Source organism: Balaenoptera physalus, assembly GCF_965194825.1.
Source record: "Balaenoptera physalus genome assembly, chromosome: 2".
In the NCBI taxonomy this organism is placed as follows: Eukaryota; Metazoa; Chordata; class Mammalia; order Artiodactyla; family Balaenopteridae; genus Balaenoptera; species Balaenoptera physalus.
Genome location: NC_138883.1, coordinates 126,240,067 through 126,258,810, shown reverse-complemented (window position 1 = coordinate 126,258,810; position 18,744 = coordinate 126,240,067). Strand labels below are relative to the sequence as shown.

General features: G+C 46.5%; 1 protein-coding gene across 3 annotated transcripts in view; it reads left to right on the top strand.

Annotated features, from left to right (window-relative positions):
* ATP10A (ATPase phospholipid transporting 10A (putative)) overlaps positions 1–18,744 on the top strand; it is a 185,939-nt gene that overhangs the window by 153,034 nt on the left and 14,161 nt on the right. For all 3 annotated transcript variants that reach the window (XM_082450197.1, XM_082450196.1, XM_082450195.1), the window contains exons 13-16: positions 4,089–4,273; positions 10,409–10,736; positions 13,264–13,340; positions 16,303–16,428. In XM_082450197.1, coding sequence (XP_082306323.1) covers positions 4,089–4,273; positions 10,409–10,736; positions 13,264–13,340; positions 16,303–16,428 — 716 coding nt within the window. The remainder of the gene's footprint in view (positions 1–4,088; positions 4,274–10,408; positions 10,737–13,263; positions 13,341–16,302; positions 16,429–18,744) is intronic.

Below are 18,744 nucleotides of genomic sequence, written 5' to 3'. Positions count from 1 at the left end.
ATTTCCTGAACTAGGACTGTTCACATCTGGAACGTGCTTCTCCAAAGGACACTGTTGATAGACCCGTGGGATGGGAGCGGGTCCGCTGGTTGTCATGGCCCCCCCTCTCTGCAGGGTGCTCTCCCCTGGGACAGCTCTCCTCCCCACCAAGCTCTAACGTCTTGAATGGAGTGAAATCCGCCTCCCGGTACCTTCTTCCAGGGGGCACTGGTCCTACCCTCTAGAGCAATGCAGATAAAATCTCTTCCCTTTTCCACAGGATGAGACCTTAACTGTTTGAGAACACAGCTGTGAGTCCCTGAGCTGTCCCTCCTCTGCCTGTCTTTGCAGGCACTCCTTTCTTTCCTTCTTTCAGAGTCTAGGAGCCCTGGCTCAGTTGTCCAGTCCTGGCTCTGCTGCTTACTGGCCATGTGAGCCTGGACACTTGCATCCCAGTTTCCTTATCTGCCAAGTGGACGTAATAGTTCTGTGAGGGTGAGCAGAGGGGATGCAGCAAAGCACTGAGCAAGGTGCAGGCACTGGGTCCAGCCCCACATAGCTGCACGGTGAAGGTGATGAAGCTCGAGTTACTGCTTCCATACCTGTGTGGCCTGGCTGGCATCTTCTGCACAGATTCTCTGCTGATTGGGACCACAGAAATGGCAAACGCACTAATCAGCCTTCCTCCCGCAAGCCAGTTCTTTTCTTTTTTTTTTAAATGCTGTTAACATTTTTTTTAATTAATTAATTAATTTATTTATTTATTTTTGGCTGTGTTGGGTCTTCGTTTCTGTGCGAGGGCTTTCTCTAGTTGCGGCAAGCGGGGGCCACTCTTCATCGCGGTGCGCGGGCCTCTCACTATCGTGGCCTCTCTTGTTGTGGAGCACAGGCTCCAGGCGCGCAGGCTCAGTAATTGTGGCTCACAGGCCCAGTTGCTCCGCGGCATGTGGGATCTTCCCAGACCAGGGCTCGAACCCGTGTTCCCTGCATTGGCGGGCAGATTCTCAACCACTGCGCCACCAGGGAAGCCCCTGCAAGCCAGTTCTTAAACATGTACCATCCCCTACAACGTGGAATGTTTATGGTTCAAATGATGAAGCCAAGCTGGAGAGCAGGAGAACCCCCACCTCAGTGCTCACCACTGCTTCATCCATGGGCACCGTGCTCCAGCTCCTCTGATTTGTATTTGAGAAATGTGAAGTCAGCTTTTATATTTTTAATATCCCATGCCAAATACCCCTTTTTAAACCTTTTCATTTAGGTTCTTACATTAAGTAACATCAGAGAGCCACAGGGCAAGGATTGTCATTCCCCCTGTGTCCTTGAAATTTTCTTTTCCATAATGTTCTGGCCAAGAACCTAAATTCAAAATACAACATTCTGCTCACTCTCCCCAGCGTTCTTGCTGGTTTCTCCAAATGTCATCTGAAACTTCCCAGTTGGTGAGATTTTTCCCCTCCATTGAAAGCTACCTGACATCTGAGTGCAGTGAAATAAGGTGGCATTAGCTTGAACCCCACTAACTACCCTGATTATAATACTCAAAATACCAGGTTCTCCCAAGGATCAGGTTGTAAAGAAGGTGACATTTATTCAAAGTCACATAAATTATATTACAAACAAGCTACCTTGGAGAGCTGAAAAGAGATACTAGGCTTCCAGATCGTTTTAAAAGGACTGTTCCTCAGATTGCCTCTTTATTCTCAGCCATAGTTCACACTGAGACAGACATGCTTTCCATAACTATATTTCTAAGTTCATTAATATCCTGTGTTTGATTCAAACATGCACGTTATATAGGTGAGGGGCAGTCAAGTGACCCAATTAGGAGCCCATTACTTTGGCCAATAAGCTCCTGAAATAAAGAAGGTATGTTTTCAAGGTGTTAGGTTTTCCCTGAAAAGAGCCAGACTTCCTCTGGATGGGAATTTATCAGCAAGGTCTTCCTTGCTTTCTTTCTTGGTGGACACTTACCAAGGAGCCCTGGCTGAGTGGCCAGAGTACAAGGATGGGAGATAGAAGGCCTTTCTGCAGAAAATCCCCATCTAGTGAAGAGTGGGTAGTTGGTTGAGTTGTACACAAAGCACCGCATTGTAGGAAGTGCTATCCTAGAGCAGACATGCAGCTCAGAGGTTTGGATCAGAGACATACCATAAGGGGAATGCTGGCCCTTCCCTGGCTAACTCACTTCCCTCACCCTGCTTTCCACACCTGTGTTGTGGGGATCATTGTAGTTCTCACATCTTAGGGAAGCTGTGAAAACTTTTTCTGGCATATAGGAATCCATCAAGGTTAGCCATGGTTATGATTATTCCACAATCATTATTATTAAGTATGAATAAGACACTATGAACACGCAGAGGTGGCAAGATCATCCCTTCCTCTTTCCCCCACATCAGGGAACATATCGTAGCAGAAGTGACACTTAGGATGCACTGAGAGATGTCGACTCTGTTGGATGGTGAAGATAAGAAGCCAGAGATGTACACTTTATTCTAATGCTAGAGCCACAGAGCTGGGGAAGTGGAGAGGGACCAGGAGGGTGGTTAGGGTCATGCTCACCATGAGCAAGCATCATAAAGAGGTTCCATTCCTAAGCAGACCCTGAACCCCACACCCCTGCCTGGTCCTTCCTGGGAGGACTTAATGGTTCAGAGCAGAGGAAAGCTTGGGTGCAATGTCCCCTCCTCCTTTCTGGGTCCTTCCCAAGTTACCACTTAGCCTTCTGGTGCATTCATCAAGTGTGGGGTTGGCCCAGGTCCAACACCCCACACAGGCTGCATGAGATGGAAGAGAGAAGACAACCACTTGCCCCTGAGGGGGGCTTCTGGGGAGTTGGTGACACTGTTTCCTGAGCTCAGGGCTGACTACACAGCTGTGTGATTTGTGAAAGTGCATCAAAGGGTATACTTAAGAAATGTGCACTTTTTGTACATGTGTTCTACCTTGACTCCTTCCTCCCCGCACCTGCCATCTCACCCATTCAAGGCAGAGAAAGGGAAGTGGCGTCTATCTTAGTCATTTCAGGCTACTTGAACAAAACTTCCATAGACAAGGTGGCTTAAACAGCAGACATTTATTTCTCAACAGTTCTGGAAGCTGGAAGTCTCAGGTCAAAGTGCTGGCCAGTTTGGTTCCTGAAAAGGGCTGTCTTCCTGGTTTGCAGATGGCTGCCTTCCTTCTGCATCCTCGCACAGTGGAGAGAAGTCGTCTCCCTTGTGTCTTTTGCTGTGAGGGCACAAATCCCTTTCATGAGGGCTCCACCCTCATGACCTAATCACCTCCCAAAGGCCCGACCTCCTAATGCCATTACCTTGGGGATTAGGGCATCAACCTATGAATTTTTAGGGGGGACACAAACATTCAGTCTATAACAGCATCCCAGCACAGGGAGCAGCGTGCATAAAAGAGAAAGGCAAGGCTGACAAGGAGGCCTCAGGCAATGCTGCACTTCTAGAAGGAAGGTGAGACCATCTCACCAAGTTGGAAATGGAGGGAAAAACAGGCTGGCCTAGAGGACACTTTTCTGCATTGAGTAGTATATTTTTCCCAATATACTGAGACCTGCACGGGAAAATCTGCCCCTTAATCATTATTTTTGTGGAAAAAACATTCAGGATAATGTTGCTTTCAGGAAATAGTGGGCCTTCGTGGTCTGTTTCGACAGCTAATGGTAAGCGTTGTTGAGAGCAAGCACTGTGGGTGTCATTCACCAGAAGCTTTCTGTGGGATGGATAAGTTTTAAAACTTTTCATCCCTCCGAATATGGTCACTCCCACCATCTCCCCACAAGCTTCGTTTCCAAGCTATCTGTAAAGTTAAAAGTTGGCTGCATGTTAGAAAGCATTGGAGGTGCTCTGTTGTACGTCCAGAGAATTATGTTCAGTGCCTCCCAGGTATCCCTACCGTGTGGAATCAAGAGCTAGTGAAGGTGCCCCCATGTCCTGAATGAGGAATCACAGAGTGCTTCCAGATAAGATGGACCACAGCAGGGCCCAGTCTGCAGGGTGGGGCCAGCACCTCTGCTGTGTCGGAGCGAGGCATTCATGCCGGTCAGGGTCGGGGCCCATGAGCAGAGGGCTTACCCACACTGTTGTACCTTTGACCAGGTGCCACTGGGATTGAAGACCGCCTGCAGGACGGAGTCCCTGAAACCATTGCTAAATTGCGTCAAGCAGGCCTGCAGATTTGGGTTCTCACCGGTGACAAACAGGAAACAGCCATTAACATCGCTTACGCCTGCAAACTGCTGGACCACGACGAGGAAGTCATCACCCTGAACGCCGAATCCCAGGTGGGTGGATGTTGGGGAGACCCGCTGTGCCTGGGCAGCCTCACACCCCACCAGCCCCAGAGCAGAGCAGGAAAGAATGCCTTCCATTTCTGGCAGCTGCTGTGAGGCGGGCCTTTTCTCTCTGCTCTGTTTGCACCTGTGTTGTGTTTCTGGCACTCAGAACGTGCTTGTCATAGTCTTGGAAGATGTGGGATTTGCTGAGATTTCTTAGGAACGCGCATCTCGGCTTTATAATGCAAAATTCAACCCACTTTTTCCTGACATACTTTCCAGCCAACAGTATCAGAGAGTGTTCTTCATGAGGTCACATGGAGCCAGGGCAACGGTCCATTCTGCGTTGGCGTCCTCAGGATGGCATGTGTTGTCTCACAGATGCCCCAGTGGCATGTGGGTTTTCATTCGTCACATCTATTGACTGAAATCCCCAAGTGTGGAGGGTGGATCTCTTCCCATAGGCCCTGGCCGGGGCTCTGATTCCTCGAGTGACTGACTCTCCCTTGGAACATCTCCTCCAGCAGATGACAAAGTCTAACTTTTATGGATCATGCTCTAGGTGTCACACGTAAGATGTCCCTAATCACAAGGATTTCTCCTTTATTTTCTTCTAAAACTTTTATAGTTTAGCATCTCAGCTTTAAGCACAATCTGTTTTGTGTAGAATTTTGTCTAAGGTGTGAGGTTTACATCAAACTGCATTTTTCTGCATTATTCAGGCACCGTTTGTGGACAGTCTTTTTTCCACTAAACTGTCTTTACACCTTTGTTGAAAATCAATTGGTCCTATTTGTGTGGGTCTATTTCTAGACTTTCTATTCTGTTCCATTGATCTGTGTGTCTGTCCCTTCACCAAACCATGCTGTCCTGTGGGTTTTTAAATGTCTTAAAATAGGCAGTGTTTTGTTTAATTTCCAAGTGTTTGGAGTTTTCCTATTTTCTTTCTGTTACTGATTTCTATTTTAAACCTATTTTATTGATTTCTATCCATTATTGTCATAGAATATGCTTTTTATGATTTTAATTCTTTCATATTAATTTTTTTTAATGACCCAGGGTATGATCTATCTTGGTGAATGTTCATATGCATATGAAAAGAATGTGTGTTCTGCTGTGTTGTTGGCTGGTATATCAATTAGATCCAGTTGAGAGATGGTACGGTTCAATTTTTCTATAATAGGGGTCAGCAAACTGTGGCCTACAGGTCAAATCCAACCTACCACCTGTTTCTGTAGAGTTTTATTTGAACACAGCCTTCCCCATGTTTTTATATACAATCTTTGGCTGTTTTCATGCTATAATGGCAGTTTTGAGTAGTTGCCACAGAGACTGAATGATCTGAAAAGCCTGAAATAATTTACTCTGGCCCCAAATAGCTACTCCAGCTATTTTGATTTCTGTTTGCATGACATACCTTGTTTGATCCTTTAGTTTTTAATCTACCTGTAGCATTACATTTGAAATGAGGTGAGGTTTTTTGTTTGTTTATGGTTTTTTTGGTAGATCATGTTTTCATACATTCAGACAGTCCCTTTTAATTGGTATGCTTAGATCATTTACATTTATTATAATTATCAATATGTTTGGATTCAAGTCTACTATTTTATCTTTTGTTTTCTTATTATTCTCTGTTTTTTGTTCCTCCATTCCTTTTTCTACCTTCTTTTGGGTTATTTGAACATTTTTTAGTATTTCATTTTAATTTGTCTCTTATGTTTTGACATCACTTAGCTTTTTTTTTAATAAGTATTTTAATTAATTAATTAATTAATTTTTGGCTGTGTTGGGTCTTCGTTTCTGTGCGAGGGCTTTCTCTAGTTGTGGCAAGTGGGGGCCACTCTTCATCGTGGTGCGTGGGCCTCTCACTATCGTGGCTTCTCTTGTTGTGGAGCACAAGCTCCAGACGCGCACGCTCAGTAGTTGTGGCTCACGGGCCTAGTTGCTCTGCGGCATGTGGGATCTTCCCAGACCAGGGCTCGAACCCATGTCCCCTGCATTGGCAGGCAGATTCTCAACCACTGCGCCAGCAGGGAAGGCCCCATCACTTAGCTTTTTTAGTGTATTTTCTAGGATTACACTATGCATAATTAAGTTGTCACAGTCTACTTAGAATCAATGGAATGAAGAAATCTTACCACTCCACGTGCCCCTTACTCTTCCCCCTAACGTTGAAGGTGTCATATATTACAACTGCATGAATTGAAATCCTCATCAGATATTATATTTTTTGCTTTCAATCTAAAAGCATATTTTAAAGAAATCAAGAGGAAAAGAATGGTCCATTATATTTAGTTAAAATAAATTATATTTACATAAATTAAATTATATTTACAATTTCTGTTGTCCTTCTTCCATTTCTGTTATTTCAGGTTTCCTTGTGGCACAATTTCACTTCTCTAGGAAGAACTTCCTTTATCTATGTTTTAGAGTAGGTCCACTGGTGGCAAATGCTCTTGCTTTTCTTCATCAGAGAATGTCTTTATTTCACTGTGGTACCTAGTGAGAAATCAACAGTCATTTGAATCATTATTACCCCATAGCTAATGAATCATTTATATCTGGCTGCTTTCCAATGTTTTTCTTTGTCTATAATTTTAAGCACTTTCATTACGGTGTGTTTGGGCATGGATTTCTTTTGATTTATAATCTGGGACTTGCTAAGATTCTTTAATCTGTGGGGTTATGTCTTTCACCAGATTTCGTAAGTTTTCAGCCATTATTTCATCAAATACTTTTTCTGCACTGCACTTTCTCCTCTTCTTCTGTAAGACTGATGACATGAATATTGGGTCTTTTGTTATTTTCTCAAGGGTCCCGCAGGTGCTCTTCAGTTTTCAATTTTTTTTTCTCTCTTGTTCAAGTTGGATAATTTCTCTTGATCTGTCTTTGAGATCACTGACTTTTTCTTCTGTTATCTCCATTTTGCTATTGAGCCCATTTAGTGGTTTTTTAAAAATAAACTTTTTATATAGAATGGTTTTAGATTTACAAAAAAATTGTGAAGAATAGTACTGTTTCACCTATACATAATTTTGCCTATTATTAACATCTTTACAATTTATAATATGATATTGATATACAGTTACTTACTAAAATCTGTGCTATATTCGGATTGCCTTTATTTTTACCTAATGTCCTTTTTGTTTTCCAGAATCTCATTGAGAACCCACATTACATTTTCTTTAAATTAATTTATTTATTTGGCTGCGTTGGGTCTTAGTTGCAGCACGTGGGATCTTCGTTGCGGCACGTGGAATCTTTTGTTGCAGCACATGGGCTCTACATTGCAGCACACAGGCTTCTCTCTGGTTGTGGTGCTCGGGCTCTAGAGTGTGCAGGCTCAGTAGTGGCAGCACGCAGGCTCTCTAGTTGTGGCACGTGGGCTCCAGAGTGCATGGGCTCAGTAGTTGAGGCACACAGGCTCTCTAGTTGTGTCGCGTGAGCTCTAGAGCGCACGGGCTCAGTAGTTGTGGTGCACGGGCTTAGTTGCCCCACGGCATGTGGGATGTTAGTTCTCCGACCAGGGATCGAACCCACGTCCCCTGCATTGGAAGGAGGATTCTTAACCACTGGACCACCACCAGGGTAGTCCCCAGGATCCACATTACATTTAGTCATCATGTCTCCTTAGGCTCTTACTGGCTATAACAGTTTCTCAGACTTTCTTCATTTTTGATGACCTTGACAGTTTTGAGGATAGATACATTCAGGTGATTCGTAGAATGTCTTTACATGGGAATTTGTCTGGTATCTTTCTCATGATTAAAGTTATGAGTTTTGGGGAAGAAGACCACAGACGAAGGGCCATTTTCATCATTTCATTGCATCATATCAAGAGCACATTCTATCAACATGACGTATCACTGTGGATGTTAATTTTGTCAGGTTTCTCCCCCGTAAACTAATTCTCACGCTGTCCTCTCTGGAAGGAAGTCACTGTGCACAGCTCACAGAGAGTGTGGGGGTTATAATCCCCCTCCTTGAGCACGGAGAAATTATGTAAATTACTTATGTAATCCAATGATGGACACATAAGTGGAATCCAGTGAGCTTTTCATTTTCATTAATGTGTTTTGGGGGTTCTAAAATTTTTATTTGATTCCTCTTTATATCTTCTGTTTTTTGCTGAGACTTCCTTTCTATTCATTTCTAGAATTTTTTCTTACTTCTTGGAACACTTTTATAATGGCTGCTTCAGAGTCTGTCAGGTAATTGCAGTATGTGTGTCATCTTGACATTGGCTTGATTGTCTTTTACCACAGGCACTGAAAATTTCCTACCTCTTTATATGCTGATAAATTTGGAGTTATGTTGTGGGTATTTTGAATGGCACTCTGATCATTTTAAATTTGGAGAATGTGGATTTTTTTAAGGCAGGATATCAGTCCTCTTGGGTGCAGCCTGCAGGCTCTGAACAGCCTTGGGGTGTTGATTTCAATGTCAGTTTTGTTTGGCCTTTGCCAAGCTGTTAGAATCTGTCTCACATTTTTGCCAAGCTCCCCACTCCTGACAATTTTTCCAGTACTTTCTGATTCTCTGGGACTCCCTCTGGCATGAAAGCTGGGGTTTGAGTTACCTTGATCTGCTTTGTACTTCTGCACCGACTTTCAGGGCCAAGTGGTGGCAGGACAGACAGAAAGGAGGGCAGCCGTTGCCTTGCTGTCCTGGGGCCACAGCTGCTCTGATAGGAAGGAAGGACCACCTCCCTCAGAGTCCCCAGCAACAGATGGCTGTGCTACCACTGTTGTTCCTACTGCTGCCCACAGAGCAAAATTGCCTGGGGCTGGGTTCAAGAGAATAGAGGAAAAAATAAATAAAAATGGGGTTTCCTCCATTTTCTCTAAGCATTGGAAGTTCTCTTTTCTGCTCCTCAAGCCAGAAGTAGAGGGCTTCTAGAGCTGGAGCTTTCTCTGTCCCTGCCTCGGTGCCCACCTCCAGCTTCCGTGACACCTGGGTCCCGGTGAGGGCCTGCCAGAGTGACAGTGGAAACCTTGCGGTTCAGTGTGTTTAGAATGCCAGTCTTCTTCCCCAGCCTGACAGCTACTGTTTACTCTGAGTACTCAAAGTGGCTCTATGAATCTGTCCAGGTGCCACAGCTGCACCTGTAGGGGAGGCAGGGCGTGCTTGCTCCATCCTACCTTGTCAGTGCCTTGTGCTAGGACCAGGGCATCCATGGTATACCTGCAATGAGGTCCCGCATTCTCTGCGAGGCCTTCCCAGTCACCACCACTCCCAGCCCTGCCTGGAAGCAAGTTTTCCCCTCCCTGTATCCAGGGACACTTTGCACATGCTGGTCAGTGACTTGCTGTGGTCATGGGTGTGTGTGTGTGTCCGACTGCCTGCTCATCACTCAAGGCCAACAGCTGCGTCTTCTTGGTCTTCTTTTCTCCAGTCTCACTCATTTTCCTCGATGTAAAAGGTCCTCAGTTAAGTGCTTGTCAGACACACCTGGATTCCCACAGTGCATTGTAGGAAGCTGCTCACTAACCTGGGGGCTCATTGTCCATCCGTGGAGGACCAGGAACCACTTCAGTTCCCTGGAGTGTGTTCGTTCTTGGAAATACTTTTCCGTCCTATGCCTCTGTCCCCTGACCTTGCAGGTTCCCCAGGAAGTTTCCCTATTCTTTCTGGAACTCAGATACAGCTTTGGAAGGGCACTGCCAATTCAAAGCCTCAGTAATGAGGCTTTTTTTTTAACTTCATTTTCCTGAGCTTAGGGAGACACTGATTACACTTCATTCGGAGTTAATCACAACAGAAGCTTTTGTTGGTACCTCACTAGGAAACAAGAAGGGCTGAGTAAGGGCCTCTGAGGACCATGGGGAAGTGCCTGGAAAGCTCCCATAGCCTAACTAGCCGGCAGCTCAGCCTGTCTGGCCAGGCCTCCCAAAGTGAAAATGCTTTGTCCTAACCTCTACACAGTATAATGGAATCAAGTAGAGTCTTATAGGAACCCTAAACCAACTCAAATTCTTTCATGTTGAAAGTCATCCACTTTTACCAACTTCCCAGGCTCAGGAGGGCCACCTCCTGGGCAGAGCCTACAGCCTGGGTCCCTGGAGATTCTCAGATGTGTTGTGTGGGCAGCCTGGTCTGTGATGCGGCCGAGTGACCTGCACCGTCCTCTCGTGTCCATTTCAGGAGGCGTGTGCAGCCCTGCTGGACCAGTGCCTACACTATGTGCAGTCCAGGAGCCCCCACAGTGCCGCCGAGAAGACCGCTGGCGGCGTGAGCGTGGGCTTCTCCCCCCTCTGCTCGCCCTCTGCAGCCGCCATCTCTGGCCCCAGCCCCAGCCTTGTGATCGATGGGAGAAGTCTGGCCTATGCCCTCGAGAGAAACCTGGAGGACAAATTCCTCTTCCTTGCTAAGCAGTGCCGGTCTGTCCTTTGCTGTCGCTCGACTCCCCTGCAGAAGAGCATGGTGGTGAAGCTGGTCAGGAGCAAGCTCAAGGCCATGACTCTGGCCATAGGCAAGTATCCAGGCCGAACAGCCCCCACCTCTGCAGCTGCTTCCTGTCAAAGCATCTTGAATTTCCTGCCCCTTCCACACTATGCCATAGGATGGGAAAACGCTTCCTTGCTCTTTTTTCTATTTATAAAATCACACCTGGTACAATGAAACAGGCAGCCTGTTCCAAATATAAAGCTTGGATTTGAAAGCCACCAAATGTACTAGCAACAGATATAGCTACATATTAGGAAGTCAGTAATTCAATGGTGGTTGAAGAAGATGGAGCTTATTACTGTCTCCTGGGCGACAGAAGACTACTGTCCAGCAGCCTCGGCCACGGTGGAGCCCTGCACACTAAGCACGACCCCAGGCCAACTTAGGAAGAAGGCCCTTTGTAGGTGCTTCTAATGGCCGTGAGCCACCTGGAGTCCAAAGCTTCATCATGCTGCACGACCCAGGGACTCCATGGTGATCAGAATTCCCATCGCTTCTTGTCTGCTGAACTTTGTTTCAAGACAAGCATCTAATTTGAACAATCCCTCCTAAGGTTTGAATAGTTGCTAAATTTTGCATCATTTCCTTAAGGACTGTGCATCTAATGGTGGTTTTTCCTTGCAGACTGTTGGTCTGGAGAGCCTTCTCGGCTCCTCTTCCGTGCTGCACGGTGCTCACCTGTCTCCCCCAGGGGAGTGTCCCCATGTCTGATACAGGTCCGGCCTCCAGTGAGGTTCAGGGACTTGACAGCGCCACCTGCTGGTGAGGGATGGGAGAGACTGCAGGTAGCCCAGGAAAAGAGATGATATGATCCCCGGGATCCCCCGATATCAAACAGTTTGTTTTCCCTGCATATAGAATGCACACCGGGGTGAGAGTTGGCTCTGAAATAAAGCATCCTCACCAATCACTAATAGTTACTGTATTTTCTACAAAAGGTCTGTGACAGCCCCTCCTTGATGACATAGGGATTGCCACCCTGTCATACAGGACACCTCATCAGGATAGTTGAGGCCGGGGTTGAGCCCAGTCCGTGGGGGATGGCCTTAGCATGGTCGTCATGGAGACGGCCCTACACATCCCCAGGGCCATGGTAACTGCTAAGGGGAGTGAGTGTGTGTTCATCTGTGGCCCCTTAGTTCAGGCTGAGGTAAGACAGGCAGCTCTTCTGGGGGTGGCCCCTCCTCAGGGAGGCTGTCTCAGGACCACCTTTGCCCTCGTGTGCCTGGAGGGGCCTTTAGGGCTCGGGCTGTCTGAGCAAGTGTTGGAGGGAGAAGCTGAGGAGTCTGCAGGCTGGGTCTGCACCCTTACCGATAATTTTGCTCCTGTGTAACATGAGGACAGTGCCCCCCAGTGGGGCTGGTGTAAGACCTGAATGATAAAGCACATTTTCACTGTCTGGTCAGTGCCTGCTCAGCCACTGAATCACTGATGTGTGGCATTCATTTAGGAAAACGGAGGTAAAGCTTGGCTGGTTAGAAAGAAAAGAAAAAACAAAATAGAATCTCAAAAGGGAAAGGGAAAGTAAGGACCAATCAACTCTAGTTCATTTCTTTCTATGAATTAAAGCATGGATATGACCTAGTCCTGGGCATCCAGCAGTTAATAATCCAGAGAACATCATTGTCTACATATCTCATTTTCAATGGGACATTCTGGAAAAAGTTGCAGAGGTTATTGCTTTACAGAATTTCAATTTGACAAATATTGACTCATCACCCTTGTTGGGCCCAGTGCAATAAAGAACAGAGGAATCACAAGGGAGAGATGTCCTATAGCCATGGTCTGAGATCCTCCAACTTTATGTATCTACACTTTTTGCATATTTGAAATTTGGGAGGTACTCGGTGATGTGGGCCCTTCTGCTGCCCTGTTCCAAGAACGGTCACTATCACTGAATGACAATGACTTTAAGTCTCTGCTTGCCTTTCCCTAAAGGTGTCCAGAGCTCTGACCTATACCCTGTATTCCTACACATTTTCTGTGACTGAATAAGTAGACGGTTTCCTTTATCACATGCTCAAAGAGCCCAAGGGTGGGCACGGTAGCTAACAAGTTAGCTGGACATTGGTGTGCAAAAAGAGCTCCACAGTTTGTTTGGGCAGAGTTTAACCTCCTTCGTTCAGTTTAGAAAACCACTCACCTGAGTATGAATTGGAGTAGCCTTGACTGACGTGTGACAAAGTCTGGAGTGGCTCAGGAAACAGCAATGAAGGTGGTGGTCATATCTCTCCCTGTGCTGGATGCCACGTGAAGGGCTCTACTGGTGTATGAGCCAGTAGCTTGGAACGTGTACTAACTGGAAAGGGACACACTGGCCACCGCTTTTGGAAATACCTCCTGGTGTGGCTGGTGAGTGCAAGCCTCCCACTAGGCTCTTTCTGGCTGCATAACTTGGCTCCCCCAAGGCAGACTCTGCACTGCCTCTTCCTCACTCCTCCCCAGGACCCTTCACAGGACCCAGCTCACGGGGACCCCATGATGATCCATCAAGCTGATTTGATTCTGTGCATCTCAACTCAAATGATTCTTCCTGCCCGTGCTGTTTCTAGGAGATGGAGCCAATGACGTCAGCATGATCCAGGTGGCAGATGTGGGCGTGGGACTCTCAGGCCAGGAGGGCATGCAGGTAAAGACCAAAGGGGCTGTCCTGGGTGACCAAGGGGTCCTCACACTGTGAGCTGTGCTGGCCTTCTTGTGGGCTCTGTGCCGCAGAGCTAAAGGGTTGGACTTCAGTACAACTGGTGCTCTCCTTCTTCTAAGCCAGTGGTAGGATACCAGGTGGCAGGTGGCTCTTCATGTTTATGAAGCCACGTGCAGTGAATGTGTCTATAAGTGTATTTCTGTGAAAAGGTGGGATGGAGCGAGGCACGGTGAGTCATCGCCTTCCTCTGGCTGTCAATGGTTCGTCCCTCGAAGGCATTTTTTACTGCTCCTGAACATTAGTGATACCATTTGAAGAATGGACTTTGCTGTAGGACTGTTGTATCCTGGTGTCACTATAAAGATGGAGTGCAGCCATCCTTGCTCATGTGAAAATTTATTTCTGCATTTTTCATTTGCCACTGTGTTGGTTCCTGACATGTGATCCAGACAATGAACAAATGAGTTCATTAAAAATGTACTTCTTGGGACTTCCCTGACGGTCCAGTGGTTAAGATTTCACCTTCCAATGCAGGGGGTGTGGGTTTGATCCCTGGTCGGGGAGCTAAGATCACACATGGCTTGTGGCCAAAAAAACCAAAAACATAAAACAGAAGCAATATTGTAACAAATTCAATAAAGACTTAAAAAAAATGGTCCACATCAAAAAAAAAAAAAAAATCCAGAAGAAAAAAGATGTACTTCTTTTGGATGTAACATTATAACAGTTGCCGACATTTGATTAACTTTGAGTCACAGTATTTTTTAACTTGGTGGAGACTTTCAGGAACAATCTATCCAGTTGTCTTCTTTTAAAAATCAGGATGTTGGTCACTGTTTGGTCATTGGTCGATCTCATTGATGCATTCAGTCAGTAATTAGCTATTGAGCACTCATGTGCCATGCTTGTGCAGGCTTGTTGATTTTCTCACTTGACACTGAAATCGCAGTAAGATGGAAAGTCCTGAGCCAGAAGCACGGTCGCTCTATCTCGGGCGCATCCTCAGCACCTTCTTACTCTCCTCCTGCCCCTCCTCTGACTTGTGTTACCTTATTGTACATTTTTCTTCCTCCATGAAATTGAAAATAGAGCCCAGCTTGGACTCATCCTTGCCTCTTCATGGTGCCATGTACATGGGGGAAGCTCAAAAAACATCTGTTGAATGAATGAACAAAATAGTTAATTCCTTCTGATGTTTTCAGCATTGCCTCCTTTGCATTCATTTCCTAGAGTGAAAAGCTACCCAGGGCAGTGCTTGTAAACCATGTATGCAGAGAAATGCACCCAGTGAATCCACTTTGTCTCAGAGTCTCTAAGGTTGAGCATGTGGGTGAGGAGGGGCGTGAGCTGCCCCCACTGCATGGCCTCGGGGCAGGAGCTGGAGGGGTCTACGAGCCATGAAAGAGGTGTGGGGATCAGCCAAGCTGTAGGGCTCCTATTGAGACTTGGCTTTGAGTGGACGTGACTTCTGCGTGGGTTGTAACTGGATGCTTCTGTATTGTTTAAAGCTATACTTCTTTTTTGAGGGCACATTATGTAAGATGGCAGTAAGACTGGACACCTTTTCTTACTACTCTAAGGGCTCAGGTTACCCAGGGGAATGTGGCCCTGTTTGCATGTTAGTCAGTCTGATAAGCAAAGGGACATTGTGCGGAGCTCTCTGGGAGATGCACTGTGTGGGGCGCTGTGGCTGCAGGGACCCGAGGAGTCCAAGCTGAATCCCTGAGGAAGAGTGAGGGTGATTGCAGCTCCCCAGCTCAGCCAAGGTGGGAAGGGTGTCCAGGGAAGGGAGACAGAGGGGACCAAGGAGATTCTGTAGCTCTGAGATGCTCAGTCTTTGTAGAGTCTTCTGCTCAACCATGTTTGTTGAGTACCCCATGGGCCAAGCACTGACTGGGAACTAGGGCTGCAGGGTGATCACAACATCTACCGTCCTGGCTCTCACGGGATGTTCAGAAAGACCAGAGAGGGAAGACAGAGAAGTATTTTAAACTTACACCAGGGGTCATAATTGTAGTGAGTGCTGTGAAAGAGAAACACTAGTTTCCCTGTTGAGGATGTGACGGGAGGCTCTAACCCAGCTGGGAGCGTTGGGGAGGCTCCCTTGACGGAGGAACAAGCCGTGTGTTTGGGGTGTGGAGGTGGAAAGTTGTGGCCAAAGGCTGGAGAAGCAGGTAGGGCCTGGAAGGAGGGGTCTATCTGCAGTTCTCAAGGGTCGGGGCTGCTTCTCAAAGACCCCCTAGGCCTCTCCTTAACTCTGTTTAACAACAACCCTTTGAGTTTTTAGACTGACTCCATTGAGGACAGGGACCCTGTGTGATGGTGTCTATCTCCAAGTCTATGCCTGGCAACTGGAGGGTCTTAATACATGATTTTTGAGAGGATGAATCATGGAATAAATGAAGGAAGGAAGAAAAGATGCACAAAACCCTTGACTCCTACATGTTGACAGGAAGAGGGGTAAAGACACTATTTGCTTTCAGATCCTTGTGTTTGGGTTCAGAAAGCAGACATTCTAAGGCTTCATTCTTTTCTGTCATGCATAACGATGTTATTCTGTTGCACAGATGGGACAACATCATCACCTACTCTTTTGCAGGTGTTATTTAAGGAAGTCCATAAAATTTGGAAAGCAGACTTAACATTTTTGTGTGGAATAACCCTCAAAGATAAGCAGAAATGTATGGAAAAGAAAAAGCAAAAACTAAAAATCCATCAATTACATATATTTGAAATCTTAAATGAGTCCTCTAGGGCAATATCCCTAAACTAGAGTGTTGTTGAGATTGGATTTTTCTTAAATGCAGGCGTTCATCAGGGAGATGGTGGTACAGCCAGCTCAGACTGGATTTCTCCGTCCATGTTGTGCCTTGTATTTGGGGGGAGATGAGACAGACCTTAGGCGCAGTGAAGCGGCACCAGTAACGGGAACTCTCTCCCTTTCAAGGCAGTGATGGCCAGCGACTTCGCGGTGCCCAAATTCCGATACCTTGAGAGGCTCTTAATCGTTCATGGACATTGGTGCTATTCCCGACTTGCCAACATGGTGCTGTACTTCTTCTACAAAAACACAGTACGTATTTGGTGCCGGTGTCGAGGATTTTTGATGTGAAAGGCCTGAGATTCACAGGACCATCACCTGAACGTGGCCGGAGGGCTACCCCACAGCCTCCCATTGGTCCCACCCTCCTTGACCTTTGTGGATTTTCCCCAGGCCTGGCCTGGTGTTGTACCCTGCAGGCTCAGAAGTCTTAACTCACCTGCACCTCTGAGGATGGAAACAGGTAGATCCAAGGAGAACATCCACTTGGAGCTTTATAATAAGAAGTAGAGTGACCACGAAGTCCAGGGGTTTGCATGAGGTCATCAGCCAGTGAGTGGCTGAGGCTGCATTCAGCCCCCATCCATCTGACTCCAGCTTCCAAGCCCTTGACCACTCTGTCCCTTGGTCTCTAAGGAGTGGTCTGCCGAGGTGCCCACAGACAGGAGTGCTCTGATTGGTGCTCTCTCCAGAGCAGGCAGGGGATCAGAAGATGAGCAAGAGTGTGATTTGGCAGTCCTGGGTTAGCATGAGAGGACTCAGCCAGGCTGTGATCCTGATACTGAGCAGTCTTCGAGAAGCCTTTCCTCGTTGCCCTGGCCGACATGAGTATACATACTCCTATGGCTGCATTGTTGCTTCTGTATTTGTCAACCATAGGCATCGTCACATTTTACCATAGTTTTCTATTCAGGGTACTTGCGCACTAGACATTGACACTCTACTACAACTTACTACACTCTACTACAACACCTAGTCCACTGCACCATCTCAATAGATATGCAAATAAAATAATTTCACTTGTAAATCCAGGATTAAGATGGACTGTCCAGGGACTTCCCTGGTGGTGCAGTGGTTAAGAATCCACCTGCCAATGCAAAGGACACGGGTTCGAGCTCTGGTCCGGGAAGATCCCACATGCTGCGGAGCAACTAAGCCCGTGCACCACAACTACTGAGCCTGTGCTCTAGAGCCCGCAAGCCACAACTACTGAGCCCCCGTGCCACAACTACTGGAGCCCACGAGCCACAACTACTGAAGCCCACGCGCCTGGAGCCCATGCTCTGCAACAAGAGAAGCCACCGCAATGAGAAATCCCATGCTCTGCAACGAAGAGTAGCCCCTGCTTGCTGCAACTAGAGAAAGCCTGCACGCAGCAACAAAGACCCAATGCAGCCCAAAAATTAATTAATTAATTATTTTAAAAAAGAAAAGATTGTTCAGAACCAGTCAATGAAGTATGTGGAATGATAAAAATTTGATTGTGACCTAAACTGATTTCATAGAAAATTGTTTATTCAGATACAGATGGGCTTTTATATAGCAATTATGGCATTGAAGCTTTGGGGTCCAGATTTAATAAAGTAGAAACAATCGGAAAAAAAATGCACCCACCCTGGGCCAGTGGGAAGGGGATGCCAGCAGGCACCCTCTCCGGCCAGCTCAGTCTGTAGTTGACCCTTCAGTTAGGGCATTCCCGGACCTGGCTGGCTCAGGACACTTCTGTCTCTCCAGGGACTCTGATCCAGGGCCTTGGTCCTTTCCCTGTTGACCCTAACATTTAATTCTTAGTTCTTTCACTACTATGTCCTTGGCAGACAGCTGTATGGCAGCCATAGTCCTCCAGGATGGACCACATGGCCATTTCAGGACCCTACCCTACTTGTAAGTGAGGTATAGACGTTCTGCTGAGAAGTTGCTGGATTGCTACTTGTCCGTCTTGCCTCTGATAGCTTGTGGTTGAATGTACAAACAAGGAGACAAAGTAAACTCTTGGGGTAACTGACTCTTGGGGTAACTGACTCTGCAGAGTAGTCCCATAAACCTACCCTGCTGAAATCCACAGCTCCAAAGTCAAGATCATCCTGTAGTCTTCTGAAACAAAATCAAATAAATTAAAAGGTTTATTTGTTTATTTCTAATTCCATTTTAAATCTCCATGTTCACTCTGAACTACCATCAGGACAGCTCTTATGCATGTTCTTATAGTTTGTTCCAGAGGCTTAGACCCACCTTTCTTTTCCCATCTCCCACCTCCTCACTCTCACCCATTTTTTTGAAATGTCTTCTAGCGAATTAATACAGATATTCAGGACCAATCATGGCATGTCTAATTTTATAAGTTAGGTCCTGGAAATAAATTGAGATTGGGTTCTGCCTGGGACTCAGTCCACACAAAGATGTGCCATGCTGTCCCTGTCCTTGTCAGATCACTCCCCTTTTTTCTGACTGCCTGGCATTGCTTCCCTAGCACCCCCACTCCCCACCAAGCACACAGTTGCAAACCTGGAGGGTCCCAGCTCCCAAAGGGGTAGGAGGGTGCTTTGAGTAAAGGTGAGTGGGGCTGGG